Source organism: Oncorhynchus kisutch, linkage group LG13, assembly GCF_002021735.2.
Source record: "Oncorhynchus kisutch isolate 150728-3 linkage group LG13, Okis_V2, whole genome shotgun sequence".
Lineage (NCBI taxonomy): Eukaryota > Metazoa > Chordata > Actinopteri > Salmoniformes > Salmonidae > Oncorhynchus > Oncorhynchus kisutch.
In genome coordinates this window covers 19812234-19833090 of record NC_034186.2, presented here as the reverse complement: position 1 = coordinate 19833090, position 20857 = coordinate 19812234, and the positions used below count along the sequence as shown (strand labels likewise).

At 44.9% G+C, this 20857-nt stretch overlaps 1 protein-coding gene across 2 annotated transcripts in view; it reads right to left on the bottom strand.

Moving 5' to 3' along the window:
- Nucleotides 1–19262, bottom strand: part of LOC109902780 (desmocollin-2) — a 29364-nt gene extending 10102 nt beyond the window's left edge. The window contains exons 1-11 of one of the 2 annotated variants that reach the window (XM_020499416.2): nucleotides 18959–19262; nucleotides 15500–15587; nucleotides 9820–10019; nucleotides 9382–9546; nucleotides 8953–9108; nucleotides 8648–8792; nucleotides 8412–8566; nucleotides 4820–4954; nucleotides 3460–3645; nucleotides 2310–2557; nucleotides 1752–1894 (exon numbers count right to left, since the gene is read on the bottom strand). In XM_020499416.2, the coding sequence (XP_020355005.1) occupies nucleotides 1752–1894; nucleotides 2310–2557; nucleotides 3460–3645; nucleotides 4820–4954; nucleotides 8412–8566; nucleotides 8648–8792; nucleotides 8953–9108; nucleotides 9382–9546; nucleotides 9820–10019; nucleotides 15500–15587; nucleotides 18959–18997 (1660 nt within the window). In that variant the 5' untranslated portion in view covers nucleotides 18998–19262. The remainder of the gene's footprint in view (nucleotides 1–1751; nucleotides 1895–2309; nucleotides 2558–3459; nucleotides 3646–4819; nucleotides 4955–8411; nucleotides 8567–8647; nucleotides 8793–8952; nucleotides 9109–9381; nucleotides 9547–9819; nucleotides 10020–15499; nucleotides 15588–18958) is intronic. The other variant, XM_020499417.2, reaches the window with a different exon arrangement.
- Nucleotides 19263–20857: the final 1595 nt, after the last annotated feature.

Sequence of the window (20857 nt, the reverse complement as noted above, 5' to 3'; positions counted from 1 at the left end):
CCAAGCATCGTACTAAAAAGGAGTGGACATCTTGGACCTGGGAGAAAGAGGAGTGGAGGACATCCTAGACCTGGGAGGAGGTAATGGCAGGGGACAAGACCCTGCCATGGAAGCAGGTGGAGACAGCGCAGGAGGAACAGTGTCGATATGAGGGTACACGGCTGGCACGGAAGCCCGAGAGTCGGTGCACACGAGGAAATTGCATGAGTCAGGTCGGAGACTTGAGGCAACTCCTCGTGCTTACTGTGGAGAGCGTGTTACTGGTCAGGCACCGTGTTATGCGGTGGAGCGCACGGTGTCTCCAGTGCGCTATTCTAGCCCGGTGCACTCTATTCCAGCTCCTCGCATTAGCCGGGCTAGAATGGGCATCCAGCCAGGAAGGAGGGTGCCGGCTCAGCACTCCTGGTCTCCAGTGTACCTCCTTGGACCAGGATATCCTGCGCCAGCTTTGCGTACTGTGTCTCCGGTGAGTCTACACAGCCCAGTACGTCCTGTGCCAGCGCACTGCATTTGCAGGGCGAAAATCCACATCCAGCCAGGACGGGTTGTGTCAGCTCTACACTCCAGACCTCCAGTACAGCTCCACAGTCCAGTATGTCCTGTTCCTCCTCCCCGCACTCGCCCTGAGGTCTGTCACCAGCCCAGAACCACCAGTTCCGGCACCACGCACCAGGCCTACAGTGCGCCTCGGCAGTACAGAGTATCCGGCAACAGTGCCCAGTCCAGAGCGTCCGGCGACAGTGCCCAGTCTCCAGCGACGGTCCGCAGCCCAGGTCTCCAACGACAGTCCCCAGCCCGGGGTCTCTAGCGACGGTCCCCAGCCCGGGGCCTACGGTGAGGATCCACGGGTCAGTGCTAGAAGAGCGGACTCAGTGTGAAGGGGGGCAGCATCCAGAACCAACGCCACCACCAAGGTTAGATGCCCACCCAGACCCTCCCATATAGGTTTAGGTTTGCGGCCGGGAGTCCGCATCTTTGGGGTGGGGGGGGGGGGGGGGGTACTACTGTCACGCCCTGACCTTAGTTATCTTTGTTTTCCTTATTTGGTTAGGTCAGGGTGTGACAAGGGTGGTTTGTTTAGTTTTTGTATTGTCTAGGGGTTTTCTAGTCTTGGTTTCTGTCTATGGTTGCCTAGATTGGTTCTCAGAGGCAGCTGTTTATCATCGTCTCTGATTAGGAACCATATTTAGGTAGCCATATTCCTTGGTTATTTTGTGGGTTGTTATTCTATGTTTAGTTGCCTGTTCTGCACTAGACATATTGCTTCACGGTTCGTTTTGTTGTTTTGTTTAGTTCTGTTCAGTGTGCTCTCTTATTAAAGAGTTATGTTCGCTTACCACACTGCGCCTTGGTCTCCTCTCTATGACGACTGTGACACAAACAGTTAAAGTACACTGAGCACAAAGGAGAGTTTCCGCCTACCACAACCTGATTGACAACCCAACAACACTGATCAGCCACACCCCAGTTCAGCTACTCCAGGTGTTCTCACCAATGACTCACAACAGCATAGCAAGTATGTTATACTGTAAGGACGTGGTCCTTTATGAACACCAATAAAGTCATGTTTTACTGTGTCACTGCATGTTCACCTACACAGAGTAACGCTGTAAACCTAACAGGGAAATGTTATTAAACCCCAAAAGGCAGATGTGTCATTTCATACTAATACATGTATGAAGGATATTTCATACATCTCTCCAGTGCGGTTGCCCATGTGTAATAACAGTTTGGGTGAAAACCACACTCACTCTCGTCCACAGCTTTGATAGTGATCGTGTAGGCTCCGTTGGTAACTAGAGGAGACTCAAGGTCGATGGTGTTAGCTACCCTCAGCTCTCCCGTGGTCTCTCCCACAGCTATCCATGAGCCAGGGTCAAATTTTGTGTAGTACCTACAACACACAAATCAACATTTGTATTGGTAACATGCAGATGTTATTGCAGATGTTGTGTAAATAATAATACTACAAAGTTGCTTAGGAGCTAGAAGCAGACCTGCCATGTCTGTCAGCACGATCTTACACACACAGAGAGAGAACAGGTTTAACAGATAGCATAGAGCTATTGATGCATTCCAAACTATAGGTGACAAGTGCAACATGATATGCATGTAGAAACATGAATAGAAGAATGTATGAAAGACACGAGAAAACAACTAATTTAATATAAAGGAAAATATCATTTACTCCCAATCTACTCTACTATAACCAGCTTTAGGGTAGTCATTGGTCTATATTCTTCCTTTACTGTTACTGGATGTGTAGGGACAGTGAGTCGCTAGTGTGCACTAGGGACAGTGGTCCGTACTTGATCCCCTTGCTACTCTTGGTCTCTGGGTCCAGTGCGGTGTAGGTGGAGAGGAGGGTCCCGTTGGGAGTGTTCTCTTTAACCCTGATCACCATGTTAGGAGGGGTAAACTCTGGCCCCTCGTCCTCATCACCCACACTGACATCCACAGGGATGGACAGCCAGGTCCCTGCCATGCCCACCAGGGGAGCCTCATTCTGGGCAGAGATCATCAGCTTCACTGTCTTCCCCTTCTCATAATCAAGAGGCTGGAGGAGGGGTGGGAGAGTAGGGAAGAGGGGAAAAAAACAGGTTAGGCTCATGACTAACTCAGACTGGCCTGGCTGTCATTGTCAGCATTAGCCTGAGCTCTGTGGTTGCATCCCCAATGGCTCCTTATTCCCTACCAAGTGCACAACTTTTGACCTGAGCCCTATGGCCCCTGGTCAAAAGTAGCACACTATATAGGGAATAGGGTTCCATTTGTGACATAACCTGTGCAAAATGTTCCTGTTACGACTCAGGTCAAGCTGAAGTCTCCATCCTCTGACACATTTAACACCCACCTACCAGAGAGCAGAGACGCACTGTGACCTGCTAATAATAACAACCACGCTCACTTCTTATCACTGCTACAACTTAGACACACATACAAGTCTGACAAGACTAATCCACACTCACCAGGCAGGCCAAAAGTCCATCCAACCTCATATTGTGGAAATATATATAAAACACAGGGAAATCATGTTTTTGACTGCACTGTCCCTTTACTAAGAAAAACTGCTTGTGAGTGTCTCTGTGTGTGACACTGTGTGACACACACAGAGAGACAAGTCTGCCAAGACAAATTCCACACTCAACTCTCCAGAGAGCTGCCTCTGAATTATAAAAATGTGAGCAGATTAATATCATCATTCATCTTTTAGTCAGTGTCGCTCTGTCTTTGTCATTCTGTCAGTCTCTCTCTGTAGCAGTCTTTTTATTTGTGTCAGTCAAGTAAAGAGCAAGCGTTGACACACCCAAACGAGATGGACATGTGCTGACTAATGGAATAGTAAAGTTATGAAATCATAGTAGTATACCCATAAAAGTATTTGGAACATATTTCAAGTATGTGACTATCTTTGTTTGTGTCAGTGCTTTCGTCTGTGGTTGTTGTTATCTCTGTCACCTTGATGACATAGAGCAGGCCCTCGTTGGTTTCAGGGTCCGTGTCGATCCGGAAATTCCCATTCTCGTTGCCCTGGGTGATGACAAACCTGGCGTTCCAGTTTGGAGTCTTCTCCTCATCCTTGTCATCCACAGGAATCCTCAGGACCAGCATGTCTGCTTGGTTCTCCTTTACAGTGGCCTTGTACTGTCAGGCAGAAACAAACTAAATCATTTTGTAAAATAAGTGGAGCCCTCGTTTTTTGTTGTCGTTGTTTTTGCCCCGTTAAATTTCACCAATTTTTTTATGTATAATGTTTCCTTTTAAGTGCAAATGAATACATTAAATAAATAGCGTCGCCTGAATATATTTGACTATTTAAGTAGCGTTTCAATAATGACCACTTAGCACCTACCGAAAATACCCTGAGGTGATTTGTTGACTGCATTATTAACACCGCATACCTGTTTTGATCAGACACATATGGACAGGTACGAAAGGTCAAAAGGGTAAAAGAGGGCAGTAGTCTTTTTAAACCAAGATATCAGACAATACCACTTCTGTGAAGGATTGCACAACTTGTTAACTTTCCCCAAATTCCCAGGTTTATTGCTTACTCCCTTTTGATTCCGGGAATCTTTCATCCAGGATTTCTAGGAAATCTGGTAATTTAGTAAAAACTTCCAGAATTTTACAACCTTACTATGTGTTATTCTCTTTACATTAAAACACATTTTGCAGGTCTGCTTCCAATCAAAATAATGTGTTAACTAATACACTCTAAATGGCCTGTCACGCAGAGATTAGCCAGCAGCCAACAGCCAATAAAATGTAAATAATTTCCTTTATAGTGCATGACTTTTGACCAGGGCCCATAGGGCACTATGCAGGGAATAGGGTGCTATTTGGAACACAGACACAGTGCTGTCTCATGGCAGAAGGGTTGAGAGGTTAGAATAGGACCTCAGGTTAAAGAACTGGTAACCTGTCCAGGCAATCACTCTCTACAGCTTTGATGTTACCTGAATATCTCAGCATGTTTGAGAAAAGTGAAAATCTATTTACCATTTTCAAATGCTGTAGGCTAATGCATTGTGGTGGGGGGTTGGGATAAAGGACAAAAAATAAATAAAACATTCTGGGTCAAGTGTTGTCAAAATGTAACGTTTTCCACATATTCACTCTATTGCGATTATTTGTGTGCAATATCGTTGAGTTTGCGTCAAAGATTAGTGATTTATTGACTGAATTCCAAATGGCACCCTATTCCCTATATCCAGACGGACTCCGGTCAAAAGTAGTGCACTATATAGGGAATAGGGTGCCATTTAGGATGCAACCATAGTCGTCATCTTAAACACAAGTGGGAGGAGTGACGTACGGTGGTCTCCCTAAAGGTGGGAGGGTTGTCGTTGATGTCCAGTAGCGTAATGGTGGCCGTAGCAGTGTTAAACAGGCCGTTGTTAGCTCCGTCCATGTCCCGGATCTCCACGGTAACAGCATTGACAACCTGCGTCTGGAAAGACCCAAACACACAGAGAAACATTTCTACTACATATATATTTTAGTCATTTAGCAGACGCTCTTATCGAGAGTGCATACATTGTTTCGTACTGGTCTCCCACAACCCTGGCATCGCAAAGGGGGCGGTGTTGCGATCTACTGCAAAGATAGCCTGCAGAGTTCTGTCCTACTATCCAGGTCTGTACCCAAACAATTTGAACTTCTACTTTTAAAAATCGACCTCTCTAAAAACAAGTCTCTCACCGTTGCCGCCTGCTATAGACCACCCTCTGCCCCCAGCTGTGCTCTGGACACCATATGTGAACTGATTGCCCCCCATCTATCTTCAGAGTTCGTGCTGCTAGGCGACCTAAACTGGAACATGCTTAACACCCCAGCCATCCTACAATCTAAACTTGATGCCCTCAATCTCACACAAATTATCAATGAACCTACCAGGTACCTCCCCAAAGCCTTAAACACGGGCACCCTCATAGATATCATCCTAACCAACTTCCCCTCTAAATACACCTCTGCTGTCTTCAACCAAGATCTCTGCGATCACTGCCTCATTGCCTGCATCCGTAATGGGTCAGCGGTCAAACGACCTCCACTCATCACTGTAAAACGCTCCCTGAAACACTTCTGCGAGCAGGCCTTTCTAATCGACCTGGCCGGGGTATCCTGGAAGGATATTGATCTCATCCCGTCAGTAGAGGATGCCTGGATATTTTTTTTTTTAAATGCCTTCCTAACCATCTTAAATAAACATGCCCCAGTCAAGAAATTTAGAACCAGGAACAGATAAAGCCCTTGGTTCTCCCCAGACCTGACTGCCCTTAACCAACACAAAAACATCCTATGGCGTTCTGCATTAGCATCGAACAGCCCCCGTGATATGCAGCTGTTCAGGGAAGCTAGAAACCATTATACACAGGCAGTTAGAAAAGCCAAGGCTAGCTTTTTCAAGCAGAAATTTGCTTCCTGCAACACTAACTCAAAAAAGTTCTGGGACACTGTAAAGTCCATGGAGAATAAGAACACCTCCTCCCAGCTGCCCACTGCACTGAAGATAGGAAACACTGTCACCACTGATAAATCCACCATAATTGAATTTCAATAAGCAATTTTCTACGGCTGGCCATGCTTTCCACCTGGCTACTCCTACCCCGGTCAACAGCACTGCACCCCCAACAGCAACTTGCCCAAGCCTTCCCCATTTCTCCTTCTCCCAAATCCATTCAGCTGATGTTCTGAAAGAGCTGCAAAATCTGGACCCCTACAAATCAGCCGGGCTAGACAATCTGGATCCTTTCTTTCTAAAATGATCTGCCGAAATTGTTGCCACCCCTATTACTAGCCTGTTCAACCTCTCTTTCGTGTCGTCTGAGATTCCCAAAGATTGGAAAGCAGCTGCGGTCATCCCCCTCGTCAAAGGGGGGGACACTCTTGACCCAAACTGCTACAGACCTATATCTATTCTACCGTGCCTTTCTAAGGTCTTCGAAAGCCAAGTCAACAAACAGATTACCGACCATTTAGAATCTCACCATACCTTCTCTGCTATGCAATCTGGTTTCAGAGCTGGTCATGGGTGCACCTCAGCCACGCTCAAGGTCCTAAACGATATCTTAACCGCCATCGATAAGAAACATTACTGTGCAGCCGTATTCATTGATCTGGCCAAGGCTTTCGACTCTGTCAATCACCACATCCTCATCGGCAGACTCGACAGCCTTGGTTTCTCAAATGATTGCCTCGCCTGGTTCACCAACTACTTCTCTGATAGAGTTCAGTGTGTCAAATCGGAGGGTCTGCTGTCCGGACCTCTGGCAGTCTCTATGGGGGTGCCACAGGGTTCAATTCTTGGACCGACTCTCTTCTCTGTATACATCAATGAGGTCGCTCTTGCTGCTGGTGAGTCTCTGATCCACCTCTATGCAGACAACACCATTCTGTATACTTCCGGCCCTTCTTTGGACACTGTGTTAACAACCCTCCAGGCAAGCTTCAATGCCATACAACTCTCCTTCCGTGGCCTCCAATTGCTCTTAAATACAAGTAAAACTAAATGCATGCTCTTCAACCGATCGCTACCTGCACCTACCCGCCTGTCCAACATCACTACTCTGGACGGCTCTGACTTAGAATATGTGGACAACTACAAATACTTAGGTGTCTGGTTAGACTGTAAACTCTCCTTCCAGACTCATATCAAACATCTCCAATCCAAAGTTAAATCTAGAATTGGCTTCCTATTTCGCAACAAAGCATCCTTCACTCATGCTGCCAAACATACCCTTGTAAAACTGACCATCCTACCAATCCTCGACTTTGGCGATGTCATTTACAAAATAGCCTCCAATACCCTACTCAACAAATTGGATGCAGTCTATCACAGTGCAATCCGTTTTGTCACCAAAGCCCCATATACTACCCACCATTGCGACCTGTACGCTCTCGTTGGCTGGCCCTCGCTTCATACTCATCGCCAAACCCACTGGCTCCATGTCATCTACAAGACCCTGCTAGGTAAAGTCCCCCCTTATCTCAGCTCGCTGGTCACCATAGCATCTCCCACCTGTAGCACACGCTCCAGCAGGTATATCTCTCTAGTCACCCCCAAAACCAATTCTTTCTTTGGCCGCCTCTCCTTCCAGTTCTCTGCTGCCAATGACTGGAACGAACTACAAAAATATCTGAAACTGGAAACACTTATCTCCCTCACTAGCTTTAAGCACCAACTGTCAGAGCAGCTCACAGATTACTGCACCTGTACATAGCCCACCTATAATTTAGCCCAAACAACTACCTCTTTCCCAACTGTATTTAATTTTTATTTATTTATTTATTTTGCTCCTTTGCACCCCATTATTTTTATTTCTACTTTGCACATTCTTCCATTGCAAAACTACCATTCCAGTGTTTTACTTGCTATATTGTATTTACTTTGCCACCATGGCCTTTTTTGCCTTTACCTCCCTTCTCACCTCATTTGCTCACATTGTATATAGACTTGTTTATACTGTATTATTGACTGTTTGACTGTTTGTTCTACTCCATGTGTAACTCTGTGTCGTTGTATCTGTCGAACTGCTTTGCTTTATCTTGGCCAGGTCGCAATTGTAAATGAGAACTTGTTCTCAACTTGCCTACCTGGTTAAATAAAGGTAAAATAAATAAAAGCTCAATGCTCTATCAATTGAGCCACACGGGACATACAACATTTCCACCACAGAAAACCTCAGTGAAGTATCATCATTCAAGAGTACTCAAGTCTGCTCTGGTTTATACCTCAAATTCAGTACACCGTTCAATTAGCTAGAATGTCAGAGACTAACAATCACTTGTTACACAATATTAACATAGCCCAACAATACAATAGGCGAACTCTATATTACAGTGATGCTGGTGTATTTAGAGGGAAACAGGTGGGTGTTGAATAAGGAAGGAAGCCCTGCCTATGGTACCTCTCTGTCAAGAGTGCTGGTCTTGGCTGTGATCAGCCCACTGTGAGACCCGATGGTGAAGAACTGACCACCAGTCAGAAGGGTGTATCTGATCTTAGTGTGGGGGGTGTCTGCTTCATCCTTATCAGTGGATTTCACTTCTCCTACCTCAGTACCTGGAGAGAGGGAGGGAGGGGGAGAGAGAAAGAAAGTTAAAATACAATATTGATCTGACACACACACACTCACTCACTCACCAGGTTTGCACTGCTCTAACACAGAGAAGGTGAGTGGTCCAGAGAAGGTCGGTGCGTTGTCATTGATATCTTCCACCAGAACAGTAATGTCCAGAGGCCGATCTGTCTCCTTCCCCGACCGCCTGTCAAACACCTGGGCTGTGAACTACACACCACTCATTAAGAACACACATACTGAACACTTTTTGTCTGAGGTACAGACAGCAGACAGACAAGATGACGCCACTGCTATTATCTTGCCTATAATCATTGTGCGTTCATTTAGACCAACTTTGTGGCCTGTATTGAAGGTCTGTCACACTTACCACAAACTTGGGGTACTGTTCCCGGTCAACAGGGTAGTGCACACGCACCATGCCTGTGTCACGATCCACAGAGAAAAGCTTCTCCGGGGGCATGGTCACCCCTGAACCACTGATTATATAGTACACTGTGAAATTCACTGATGAATCTGACCCCACCTACAGAGAGGGAGGGGGAGAGAGACACACAAACTTACAGAAATAGCCTAAAATAACACCAGTACAGTTCTAACACACTGACACATAAATCAAGAGCCAAGGAGAGAAGTGAATGATGATTCCAAAAGGGGGGAGTTCAAGATTGGAGGGAGGTGATTGAGATGAGGGGAGGGGGATTACAGAAGAGGGATAGGAGAGTAAGACTGATGGGATACATGAGGAAACAGAAGGGAGGATGTGAGGACGGTGATAATGATGAATGCATGTCCTCACCAGTTCTACATCTTTGGGGAAAGGAGGGATGTCCTGCTCTATGATGGTGAAAGGGAGAGGACTCCATCTCCTTTTAGAGCGCCTCAGGACCTCAGACGGACCCCTCTGAACCCCTTTATGTGCAGGCACATTGAAGGGCACCCTCATGGGTACTTGAATATGCTCCTACAAGGACAGTGTCACAGTGATAAGTAAAGATACAAGCAGTCTACTTTCTAAACCTTACAGGAAGACTCACATATCTACTGTAACTCTGTTATTGCTTTTCTGTTGTAGAGGGCAGTTTGAGTAGAAGGGTTGGTGGGGAGTACTGGGTGCGTCTTCTGTTTGTGATTCAATACTGTATGTTGCATGTATGATTCATTGCATGATTCAGTAATGTTACAGTAAAGTCATTCAGAAGTATCCCTCCCTCCCTCCCTCCCAGGCATTCCTCACCTGTTCAAGATCTGGGGACAGATGGACCTCCATCCTCCAGCGCCGTCCTCCCCCATCCCTCCCCCTCACCCAGAAGGACCTGCCCTCCGCTGTAACCGTTGTGACGTCCACCGTGACAATGGTGCCGTCGCTCCGCATGGCGAAGTGGGGGTCACTGGAGGTCAGCCACTGTCCCTGTATGTGACACCCTGTCACTGGTACTGGACAACAGAGAACACAGACACCACACACTGTTAAGTCAATTGAACTATCATTAAAAGTGAAGACATTTTATCAAAACAATTTTCTAGGTGTAATTATTATTACGCGATTTAACTAATCATGTAAACTTTAATGAACTATGAAGTCGGGGCACCACGGATTTTTTTTTATAGAGTCTATTTCCCGAATCGACTCTTCAGATGTTTTTATATTCGAAGTTCGAACTACTAATTTTGAAAATTACTCTCTCCAGAAATAAGTCTCTCACGGTTGCCGCCTGCTACCGACCCCCCTCAGCTCCCAGCTGTGCCCTGGACACCATTTGTGAATTGATCGCCCCCCATCTAGCTTCAGAGTTTGTTCTGTTAGGTGACCTAAACTGGGATATGCTTAACACCCCGCCAGTCCTACAATCTAAGCTAGATGCCCTCAATCTCACACAAATCATCAAGGAACCCACCAGGTACAACCCTAACTCTGTAAACAAGGGCACCCTCATAGACGTCATCCTGACCAACTGGCCCTCCAAATACACCTCCGCTGTCTTCAACCAGGATCTCAGCGATCACTGCCTCATTGCCTGTATCCGCTACGGAGCCACAGTCAAACGACCACCCCTCATCACTGTCAAACGCTCCCTAAAACACTTCTGTGAGCAGGCCTTTCTAATCGACCTGGCCCGGGTATCCTGGAAGGACATTGACCTCATCCCGTCAGTTGAGGATGCCTGGTCATTCTTTAAAAGTAACTTCCTCACCATTTTAGATAAGCATGCTCCGTTCAAAAAATGCAGAACTAAGAACAGATACAGCCCTTGGTTCACCCCAGACCTGACTGCCCTCGACCAGCACAAAAACATCCTGTGGCGGACTGCAATAGCATCGAATAGTCCCCGTGATATGCAACTGTTCAGGGAAGTCCGGAACCAATACACGCAGTCAGTCAGGAAAGCTAAGGCCAGCTTCTTCAGGCAGAAGTTTGCATCCTGTAGCTCCAACTCCAAAAAGTTCTGGGACACTGTGAAGTCCATGGAGAACAAGAGCACCTCCTCCCAGCTGCCCACTGCACTGAGGCTAGGTAACACGGTCACCACTGATAAATCCATGATTATCGAAAACTTCAATAAGCATTTCTCAACGGCTGGCCATGCCTTCCGCCTGGCTACTTCAACCTCGGCCAACAGCTCCGCCCCCCCCCGCAGCTCCTCGCCCAAGCCTCTCCAGGTTCTCCTTTACCCAAATCCAGATAGCAGATGTTCTGAAAGAGCTGCAAAACCTGGACCCGTACAAATCAGCTGGGCTTGACAATCTGGACCCTCTATTTCTGAAACTATCTGCCACCATTGTCGCAACCCCTATTACCAGCCTGTTCAACCTCTCTTTCATATCGTCTGAGATCCCCAAGGATTGGAAAGCTGCCGCAGTCATCCCCCTGTTCAAAGGGGGAGACACCCTGGACCCAAACTGTTACAGACCTATATCCATCCTGCCCTGCCTATCTAAGGTCTTCGAAAGCCAAGTCAACAAACAGGTCACTGACCATCTCGAATCCCACCGTACCTTCTCCGCTGTGCAATCTGGTTTCCGAGCCGGTCATGGGTGCACCTCAGCCACACTCAAGGTACTAAACGACATCATAACCGCCATCGATAAAAGACAGTACTGTGCAGCCGTCTTCATCGACCTCGCCAAGGCTTTCGACTCTGTCAATCACCATATTCTTATCGGCAGACTCAGTAGCCTCGGTTTTTCGGATGACTGCCTTGCCTGGTTCACCAATTACTTTGCAGACAGAGTTCAGTGTGTCAAATCGGAGGGCATGCTGTCCGGTCCTCTGGCAGTCTCTATGGGGGTGCCACAGGGTTCAATTCTCGGGCCGACTCTTTTCTCTGTGTATATCAATGATGTTGCTCTTGCTGCGGGCGATTCCCTGATCCACCTCTACGCAGACGACACCATTCTATATACTTTCGGCCCGTCTTTGGACACTGTGCTATCTAACCTCCAAACAAGCTTCAATGCCATACAACACTCCTTCCGTGGCCTCCAACTGCTCTTAAACGCTAGTAAAACCAAATGCATGCTTTTCAACCGGTCGCTGCCTGCACCTGCATGCCCGACTAGCATCACCACCCTGGATGGTTCCGACCTAGAATATGTGGACGTCTATAAGTACCTAGGTGTCTGGCTAGACTGCAAACTCTCCTTCCAGACTCATATCAAACATCTCCAATCGAAAATCAAATCAAGAGTCGGCTTTCTATTCCGCAACAAAGCCTCCTTCACTCAAGCCGCCAAGCTTACCCTAGTAAAACTGACTATCCTACCGATCCTCGACTTCGGCGATGTCATCTACAAAATGGCTTCCAACACTCTACTCAGCAAACTGGATGCAGTCTATCACAGTGCCATCCGTTTTGTCACTAAAGCACCTTATACTACCCACCACTGCGACTTGTATGCTCTAGTCGGCTGGCCCTCGCTACATATTCGTCGCCAGACCCACTGGCTCCAGGTCATCTACAAGTCTATGCTAGGTAAAGCTCCGCCTTATCTCAGCTCACTGGTCACGATGGCAACACCCATCCGTAGCACGCGCTCCAGCAGGTGTATCTCACTGATCATCCCTAAAGCCAACACCTCATTTGGCCGCCTTTCGTTCCAGTACTCTGCTGCCTGTGACTGGAACGAATTGCAAAAATCGCTGAAGTTGGAGACTTTTATCTCCCTCACCAACTTCAAACATCAGCTATCTGAGCAGCTAACCGATCGCTGCAGCTGTACATAGTCTATTGGTAAATAGCCCACCCTTTTCACCTACCTCATCCCCGTACTGTTTCTATTTATTTACTTTTCTGCTCTTCTGCACACCAATATCTCTACCTGTACATGACCATCTGATCTTTTATCACTCCAGTGTTAATCTGCAAAATTGTAATTATTTGCCTACCTCCTCATGCCTTTTGCACACATTGTATATAGACCCCCCCTTCGTTTTCTACTGTGTTATTGACTTGTTAATTGTTTACTCCATGTGTAACTCTTTGTTGTATGCTCACACTGCTATGCTTTATCTTGGCCAGGTCGCAGTTGTAAATGAGAACTTGTTCTCAACTAGCCTACCTGGTTAAATAAAGGTGAAATAAATAAATAAAAAAATAAATATGTTATTGAGTACAGTGTTCTTTTAATGATTATTAATCTTTACCTTCCGTTAGTCTCATTCCAAACGTCGTAAAATCTGCACGAACCCTAGCATAAATTATGAATCAGCGATATACAAATTGGTTTAATTATTTATTACATGGGGTTTTACATCATACAAAAAAAATTCCCTGGCAGACAAAACCCATAGCTGATAACTACACTCATAGAAATTGATAATACCTTACATGAACTACCTTTAATTTGAAAGGAAATTGCAATTGACATATTTACGAATGATTGTCGTCTCTCTCCATGGTCGCCGGTCCATCGGCTGGAGAGAGTCGACAGAAAGCCTCTGGTCCACCAGAGATCGAAGTCGAAGGTTGTTAGAATGGATACTTCAGAGTATCATTCAGAAATGCTTTTAGAATAGATGTTTCGGCGGTTGTCTGTATTCTCGTTCTAGACTTAATTTCTAGCTGCAGACTAGACAATATTCGTCTAAGATTTGCTCTTATTCTGTAGTGATCAATGTTCTCAGAGTTGAACCATTTCCAGCTGTGTAGCCAATGATCCACGTGGTATGGTCTTGTCCTTTGGTAGAGTTGTAGTGGCAACTATTTCAACATGTCGTGTCAGCTGCATGTTTTCTAGTCTCATGTCAATTTCTTTAGGTAGTATTGTAGTTCAACCATTTGCAACCTCAGCTTACACTGTGGTTTGTGTGGTCTGGTGTGAATTACGTCACGAGTGTTTTATACACTTCAAAGAAAAGGGCGGTCCATGACACTGACGTAATGTCTATCTTCATTGTAAAGGGTTTAAACAATGTTTCCCATGCTTGTTCAGTGAACCATAAACAATTAATGAACATGCACCTGTGGAACGGTCGTTAAGACACTAACAGCTTACAGCCGGTAGGCAATTAAGATCACAGTTATGAAAACTTAGGACACTAAAGAGGCCTTTCTACCGACTCTGAAAAACACCAAAAGAAAGATGCCCAGGGTCCCTGCTCATCTGCATGAACGTGCCTTAGGCATGATGCAAGGAGGCATGAGGACTGCACATGTGGCCAGGGCAATAAATTGCAATGTCCGTACTGTGAGACGCCTAAGACAGTGCTACAGGGAGACAGGACGGACAGCTGATCGTCCTCGCAGTGGCAGACCACATGTAACAACATCTGCACTGGATCGGTACATCCGAACATCACACTTGCGGTACAGGATGGCAACAACAACTGCCTGAGATACACAAAGGAAGGCACAATCCCTCCATCAGTGCTCAGACTGTCCGCAATAGGCTGAGTGAGGGGTGGCAGGTAGCCTAGTGGTTATAGGGTTGGACTAGTAACTAAAAGGTTGCAAGCTCGAATCCCCGAGCTGACAAGGTAAAAATCTGTCATTCTGCCCCTGAACAAGGCAGTTAACCCACTGTTCCTAGGCTGTCATTGAAAATACAAATTTGTTCTTAACTGACTTGCCTAGTTAAATAAAGGTAAAATAATAAAAAGACCTGGCAACAATGCCCCCTATGGGCACAAACCCATCGTCGCTGGTCCAGACAGTACTGGCAAAATGTGCTCTTCACTTACGAGTCGTGGTTTTGTCTCAACAGGGGTGATGGAGGTGGAGTGTCCGTCATGGTCTGGGGCGGTGTGTCACAGCATCATCGGACTGAGCTTGTTGTCATTGAAGGCAATCTCAACGCTGTGCGTTACAGGGAAGACATCCTCCTCCATCGTGTGGTAGCCTTCCTGCAGGCTCATCCTGACATGACCCTCCAGCATGACAATGCCACCAGCTATACTGCTCGTTCTGTGCATGATTTCCTGCAAGACAGGAATGTCAGTGTTCTGCCGTGGCCAGCGAAGAGCCCGGATCTCAATCCCATTGAGCACGTCTGGGACCTGTTGGATCGGAGGGTGAGGGCTAGGGCCATTCCCCCCAGAAATGTCCAGGAACTTGCAGGTGCCTTGGTGGAAGAGTGGGGTAACATCTCACAGCAAGAACTGGCAAATCTGGTACAGTCCATGAGGAGGAGATTCTCTGCAGTACTTAATGCAGCTGGTGGCTACCCCAGATACTGACTGTTACTTTTGATTTTGACCCCCCCCCTTTGTTCAGAGACATTATTCCACTTCTGTTAGTTACATGTCTGTGGAACTTGTTCAGTTTATGTCTCAGTTGTTGAATCTTGTTATGTTCATACAAATATGAACACATGTTAAGTTTGCTGAAAATAAACACAGTTGACAGTGAAAGGACATTTCTTTTTTGAAGTTTACATTGACTAGGCTACACACAGATAGGCATGTGTTATAGGCCTACCTTGAGAGATGACATAGCCAGGCCTGACCTCCACTGGGACCTGGGCTTGGATGGAATGAGGAACACAGCACTCAGACTGAGCTATGATCTGAGAGAGAACAGGGAGAACAGGGTTTACATGTGTGTCTTTGTCACTCTCCTTCTCCCACAGTCCATATTTTCAATTCATTATTGGCAGTGATGCATTAACCCCCAAATCCATTTCTGCTATCTGCCTACTCCTTGTCAAGAGAGCAGACAGACTGGCTACAGATGCATGTCTTCTAACCCTAACCTTAAAGCTATAATCCTTCATTAAAACAATAACAAAGCAGGCACACTGCCTCTGTTTTCCTAAAAAGATTAGGGATTGGTCTGGAGAAATGAACCACTGAAATTCAGACAGATCTATGGATGCATGGACTGACCATACAAATGCATGGACTGACCATAAAATTTCCAGGGAACTCACGATATTATCACAATACGCAGGTGCCGATACGATATGTATTGCTCATTGTACACAGTGTACAAAACAGTAGGAACACCTGCTCTTTCCATGACATAGACTGACCAGATGAATCCAGGTGAAAGCTATGATCCCTTATTGGTGATGTGACTCGTGGCAGAGGAAAGGGAAAAGGATTTTTAAGCCTTGAGATATTGATTTAAGTGTGTAAAGAACTGCAATGCTGCCGAGTTTTTCATGCTCAACAGTTTCCGTGTTTATTAACAATGGTCCACCACCCAAAAGACATCCAGCCAACTTGACACACCTGTGGGAAGCATTGGCATCAACATGGGCCAGCATCCCTGGGGAATGCTTTTGACACCTTGTAGAGTCCATGCCCTGGTGAATTGAGGCTGTTCCAATAGCAAAAGGGGGTGCAACTCAATATTAGGTGTTTGTAATGTTTTGTACACCCAGTGTATGTCTACTGCAGAGAGACAAGTGAGACCCATAACAAAAATTAGTATTGATCAGTCATGGAAATATAAGTGCTGAAAACTTGTTGGTTCACTATTTAAAAAGCTATAGGATGAAAAATACTTCAGTTTTGGCATAGATACAACAGACTAGTGCTTGCTAACGCTACCAAGCCAAAACATAATAATCTACAAATCTATACTTGGAGTCAAAGTATCGATATAATATCATCCCAAATAATATTTTGATATGTAACTTTATCAATTTCTTTCCCCATCTTTCGTTGAGGCTGTACGGTGTTTGTTCACATTTCTGTTGTTTACAAACATTGAAATAAAACAAGCTTAAATTTTGGATTCTGATGGGGTATGACAGTTGAACTTCGCTCATGAGGCATTTATAAGTTATATTCTTCAAGAATTAAAGGGTATATTTCCCTCAAACATAACTCTGGACCTCGAAACCTGTTCCACTCCATTTATTGTTCCCCTCTAATCAGGGACTGATTTATAACTGGGACAGCAGGTGGGTGCAATTAATTATAAGGTAGAACAGAAAACCATTAGGCTTCGGACCTCGTAGGGTAAGAGTTGAATACCCCTGTTATATACCATTTATTGTATAAGTCCAAAAATGGATGTAGATACTAGGGATTCTAGCTTCACTGAAAATACCTAACCTTTAGAGTGGCAGGTAGAGCTCTGGGTCAGTTACCAAAAGGTTGCAAGATCAAATCCCAGAGCTGACAATGTAAAAATCTGTCGTTCTGAACAAGGCAGTTAACCCACTGTTCCTAGGCTATTATTGTAATTAAGAATTTGTTCTTAACTGACTTGCCTAGTCACATTTTTTTATTAACCAATCAAATGTATTTATAAAGCCCTTTTTACATCAGCAGCTAAATCAAATCAAATGTTATTTGTCACATACACATGGTTAGCAGATGTTAGTGCGAGTGTAGCGAAATGCTTGTGCTTCTAGTTCCGACAATGCAGTAATAACCAACAAGTAATCTAGCTAACAATTCCAAAACTACTACCTTATAGACACAAGTGTAAGGGGATAAAGAATATGTACATAAAGATATATGAATGAGTGATGGTACAGAGCGGCATAGGCAAGATACAGTAGATGGTATTGAGTGCAGTATATACATATGAGAAGAGTATGTAAACAAAGTGGCATAGTGGCTAGTGATACATGTATTACATAAGGATGCAGTAGATGATATAGAGTACAGTATATACGTATACATATGAGATGAATAATGTAGGGTATGTAAACATTATATTAGGTAGCATTGTATACGTATATACAGCTATAAAGAAACCCAGCCTAAAACCGCAAACAGCAAGCAATGCAGATGTAGAAGCACGGTGGCTAGGAAAAAGACACTCCTCTTGTTGGACAGATCAGTTTTCCAATCACACTCTGTTCACATCATTGAAATGTGTTTGAACTAATAGGCCTATAGTAATACTACTGCTGAAGAGTGCCTAACTAATTCTAGCAAGTGTGAGGAAACCAGTAGACGTGTGAATAACATACAATGATAAATGTAGCCCGAGTCAAAGGCAATACTACTTATTCAAGTTTAATCTTCAATGTGAGATTGGTACATTCATTTTATCAAAACAAGTTGTGAGGTGACTGCTTTGTTTTTTAATCCCAGATTGGGATATGGGTTATTTTAAGCAATATTTCTAATATTTGTCTCTGAAACAATATAGGATGTTTTGGTGGGGCATTGTTGAGCAATGAGTAAGTAGGCCTTATGCTGTTTGTTTGAGGGCCCCAAATGACCTTATTATTTTCCTATATGGAGTAGCCTGGTCATAATGGCTCAAAACAATATGTCAACATGGGCCGCCACACACTAGGCTATTTGAAAATATTTGAGCTTTACGGGAGTTTATCAAAAAAGTCTTATCTGGATTCGCATTTCCCAGACCTTTGTTTATTTTATAACCCGTAGTGCCTTCGATAATCATTAACCCCATTCGCAGCGAGAGTGCTGTATCAGTGAAATGTATAACTAATGAATGCATTTGCAAAAGATCTAGTAGGCAGGCCTACTCAGTTTGACAAATAAGTAGCCTACAGCCTAAACACACGTCAGAGAAAGAGACCAGGACAGGAGACTACAGAATACCGATCATGCTCATTTTATACAAAGTTTCAGCTCAACAACATACGTCTGTCATTTCTGTGCTTACATTCCACACCGATTTGCTCACGAAACGTCTACATGAGATACGCGTAGTGGTCAGACATTGAGGACTGTACTGCCCACCTACTTTTAAACCTGAACTTTAGTCCCTCAACACTTTTATTCAGGGAAATACCGAAAACGGATCCCAGTCAAGAATTCCGTTCCACTGGGCACAGACGTCCATTCAACGTCTATTCCATTGAAATGACGTGGAAACTAAATTGATTCAACCAGTGTGTGCCTTGTGTGTTAAATAGTCTAGCCTACATCAGCGCTATTCTCCAAGACAGCGATTGTAACTTTCAAGCCAAAATTATTGTTTGCGGTTTCCGTCACTTACCACAGTGAGTAGGCTGACGCAAAAGACGCCCGGGGCCATTGCGCGACGGGATGAATAAACAGAAGTCTGGAGAATCGCGCCCTACCTAAAATGACTGAAGTCGTTCGGTGAAGTCCCGGGTGCAGCGCGGCGCGAGGGATGGGTGGAGGTTTTGGCTCTAGAGCCTTGGTAATTATTTTAGCTCACACATTAATTCCAAGGGTGTGTCGGGAAGAATTGAGACGGAGAGAAAGACAGGCTGTGAGGGGGTACGGAGTCCGCTCTGGGGCTGGCCGTAACGATCACCACCTACAGGTTTACCGGGAGGGACTGTCCCGCCTCCTGTCCTGTCTTATCTCGGGTCTGGACTCCACCCACGCCAAACCTTCCCAACTATGTATGTTTTACTGTCTATGTTGACTATAAGTGTTTATCTAAGTTATTATCCAACATTTCAAAATGTGCTATAGTAATAAAAGTGTCACCCTGTATATTAGGCCTATGTTTTTAATGGATTCAGAGTGAGTCATTAACCAAACCAACCAGAAAGGAAACAGGGGCTTAAGTGTAGACCAGAGGTGTGATTTTATCTCTTTGCAGGTAAGAAGTCTGACAGCCATGTATAGTATCGTTCCCTTGTTAGGTGTGTGTGTTGGTTATTCTATCCTTGTGGGGACCTAAAATCCCCAAAAGTCCCCACAAAGATAGGAAAACAAGGAAAATTCTCCCTCGTGGGGACATTTCCCACACCATTTTGAGATGCCGTAGCCAGTATACAGTTCCTCAAAGGTCCCAATTAATCTAAGATAACTAAAGAAATCAGGCATTCATTTTGATGTTTTTGCCAGAGATCGTAATCGTGCAATTTTACGTCTAACTAAAATGTTGTGTTTTTTCTATGAAAAAATGTGCAAGAAAATGAGTTGTCTCTCATTGAATGACAACAAAGACTTTATTGAAGAATTCGTACCGTTGACCAATCACAGACGAAGGGCATAGCCTTCCGCTCCGAACTTCGGCTTGACTCCAGATAAAAATGTGTGTGGCCGAACAACCGAAATAAACCACAAACAAAAAGTCATAATATGAACTCTACCAAAATGATCCAGCTGGCAAGCATGCAGACACCTTAAGGGGTTAGGTTAATTTGTTTAAACTTTAGGCAAGTCAGTTAAGAACAAATTCGTATCTACAATGACAGCCAAACCCGGACAACACTGGGCACCACCCTATGGGACTCCCAATCACAGCCAGATGTGATACAGCCTGGATTTGAACCAGGGACTGTAGTGACACCTCTTGTGCTGCGATATAGTGCCTTAGACTGCTGCACCACTCGGGAGGGTTAAGGTTAGGTTATGGTAAAGGTTAGGGGTTAGGGGTTAGGGAAACTAGGATTTGAATGAATTTTAGGTCCCCACGAGGATAAAATAACATAACGTCTGTGTGTATGCGTTCGTACGGTATGCATGTGTGAGAAAGATAGAGTGAAGTCATAATAAAACCTTTATCTACAGACATAAACAGGTTGACCTTTACTTAATTCATTCATACAGGTGAATCAGACAGAACAATAATACATGAGTTACAGTCTAGTCTACACCTTGGCATACAGACAAACAGAAGCCTGCTGAGGGAGAGTACAAATGTGATGTGTGGTGATGTGTGCTGAGAGTCCTGGCACAAATGGTTGCCATGAATCACCCAAGTGGGTGCCACACATTGGTGGTGGATGACGAGAGTTTCCCTCTTACTATGTAAAGTGCTTTGAGCACCTAGGTGGAAAAGTTATTCCAATCAATTATTATAATTCATTATTATGTGTCATTACAGTGTAACCGATGTGAAATGGCTAGCTAGTTAGCGGGTTAATAGCGTTTCAATCGGCGACGTCACTCGCTCTGAGACCTTGAAGTAGTT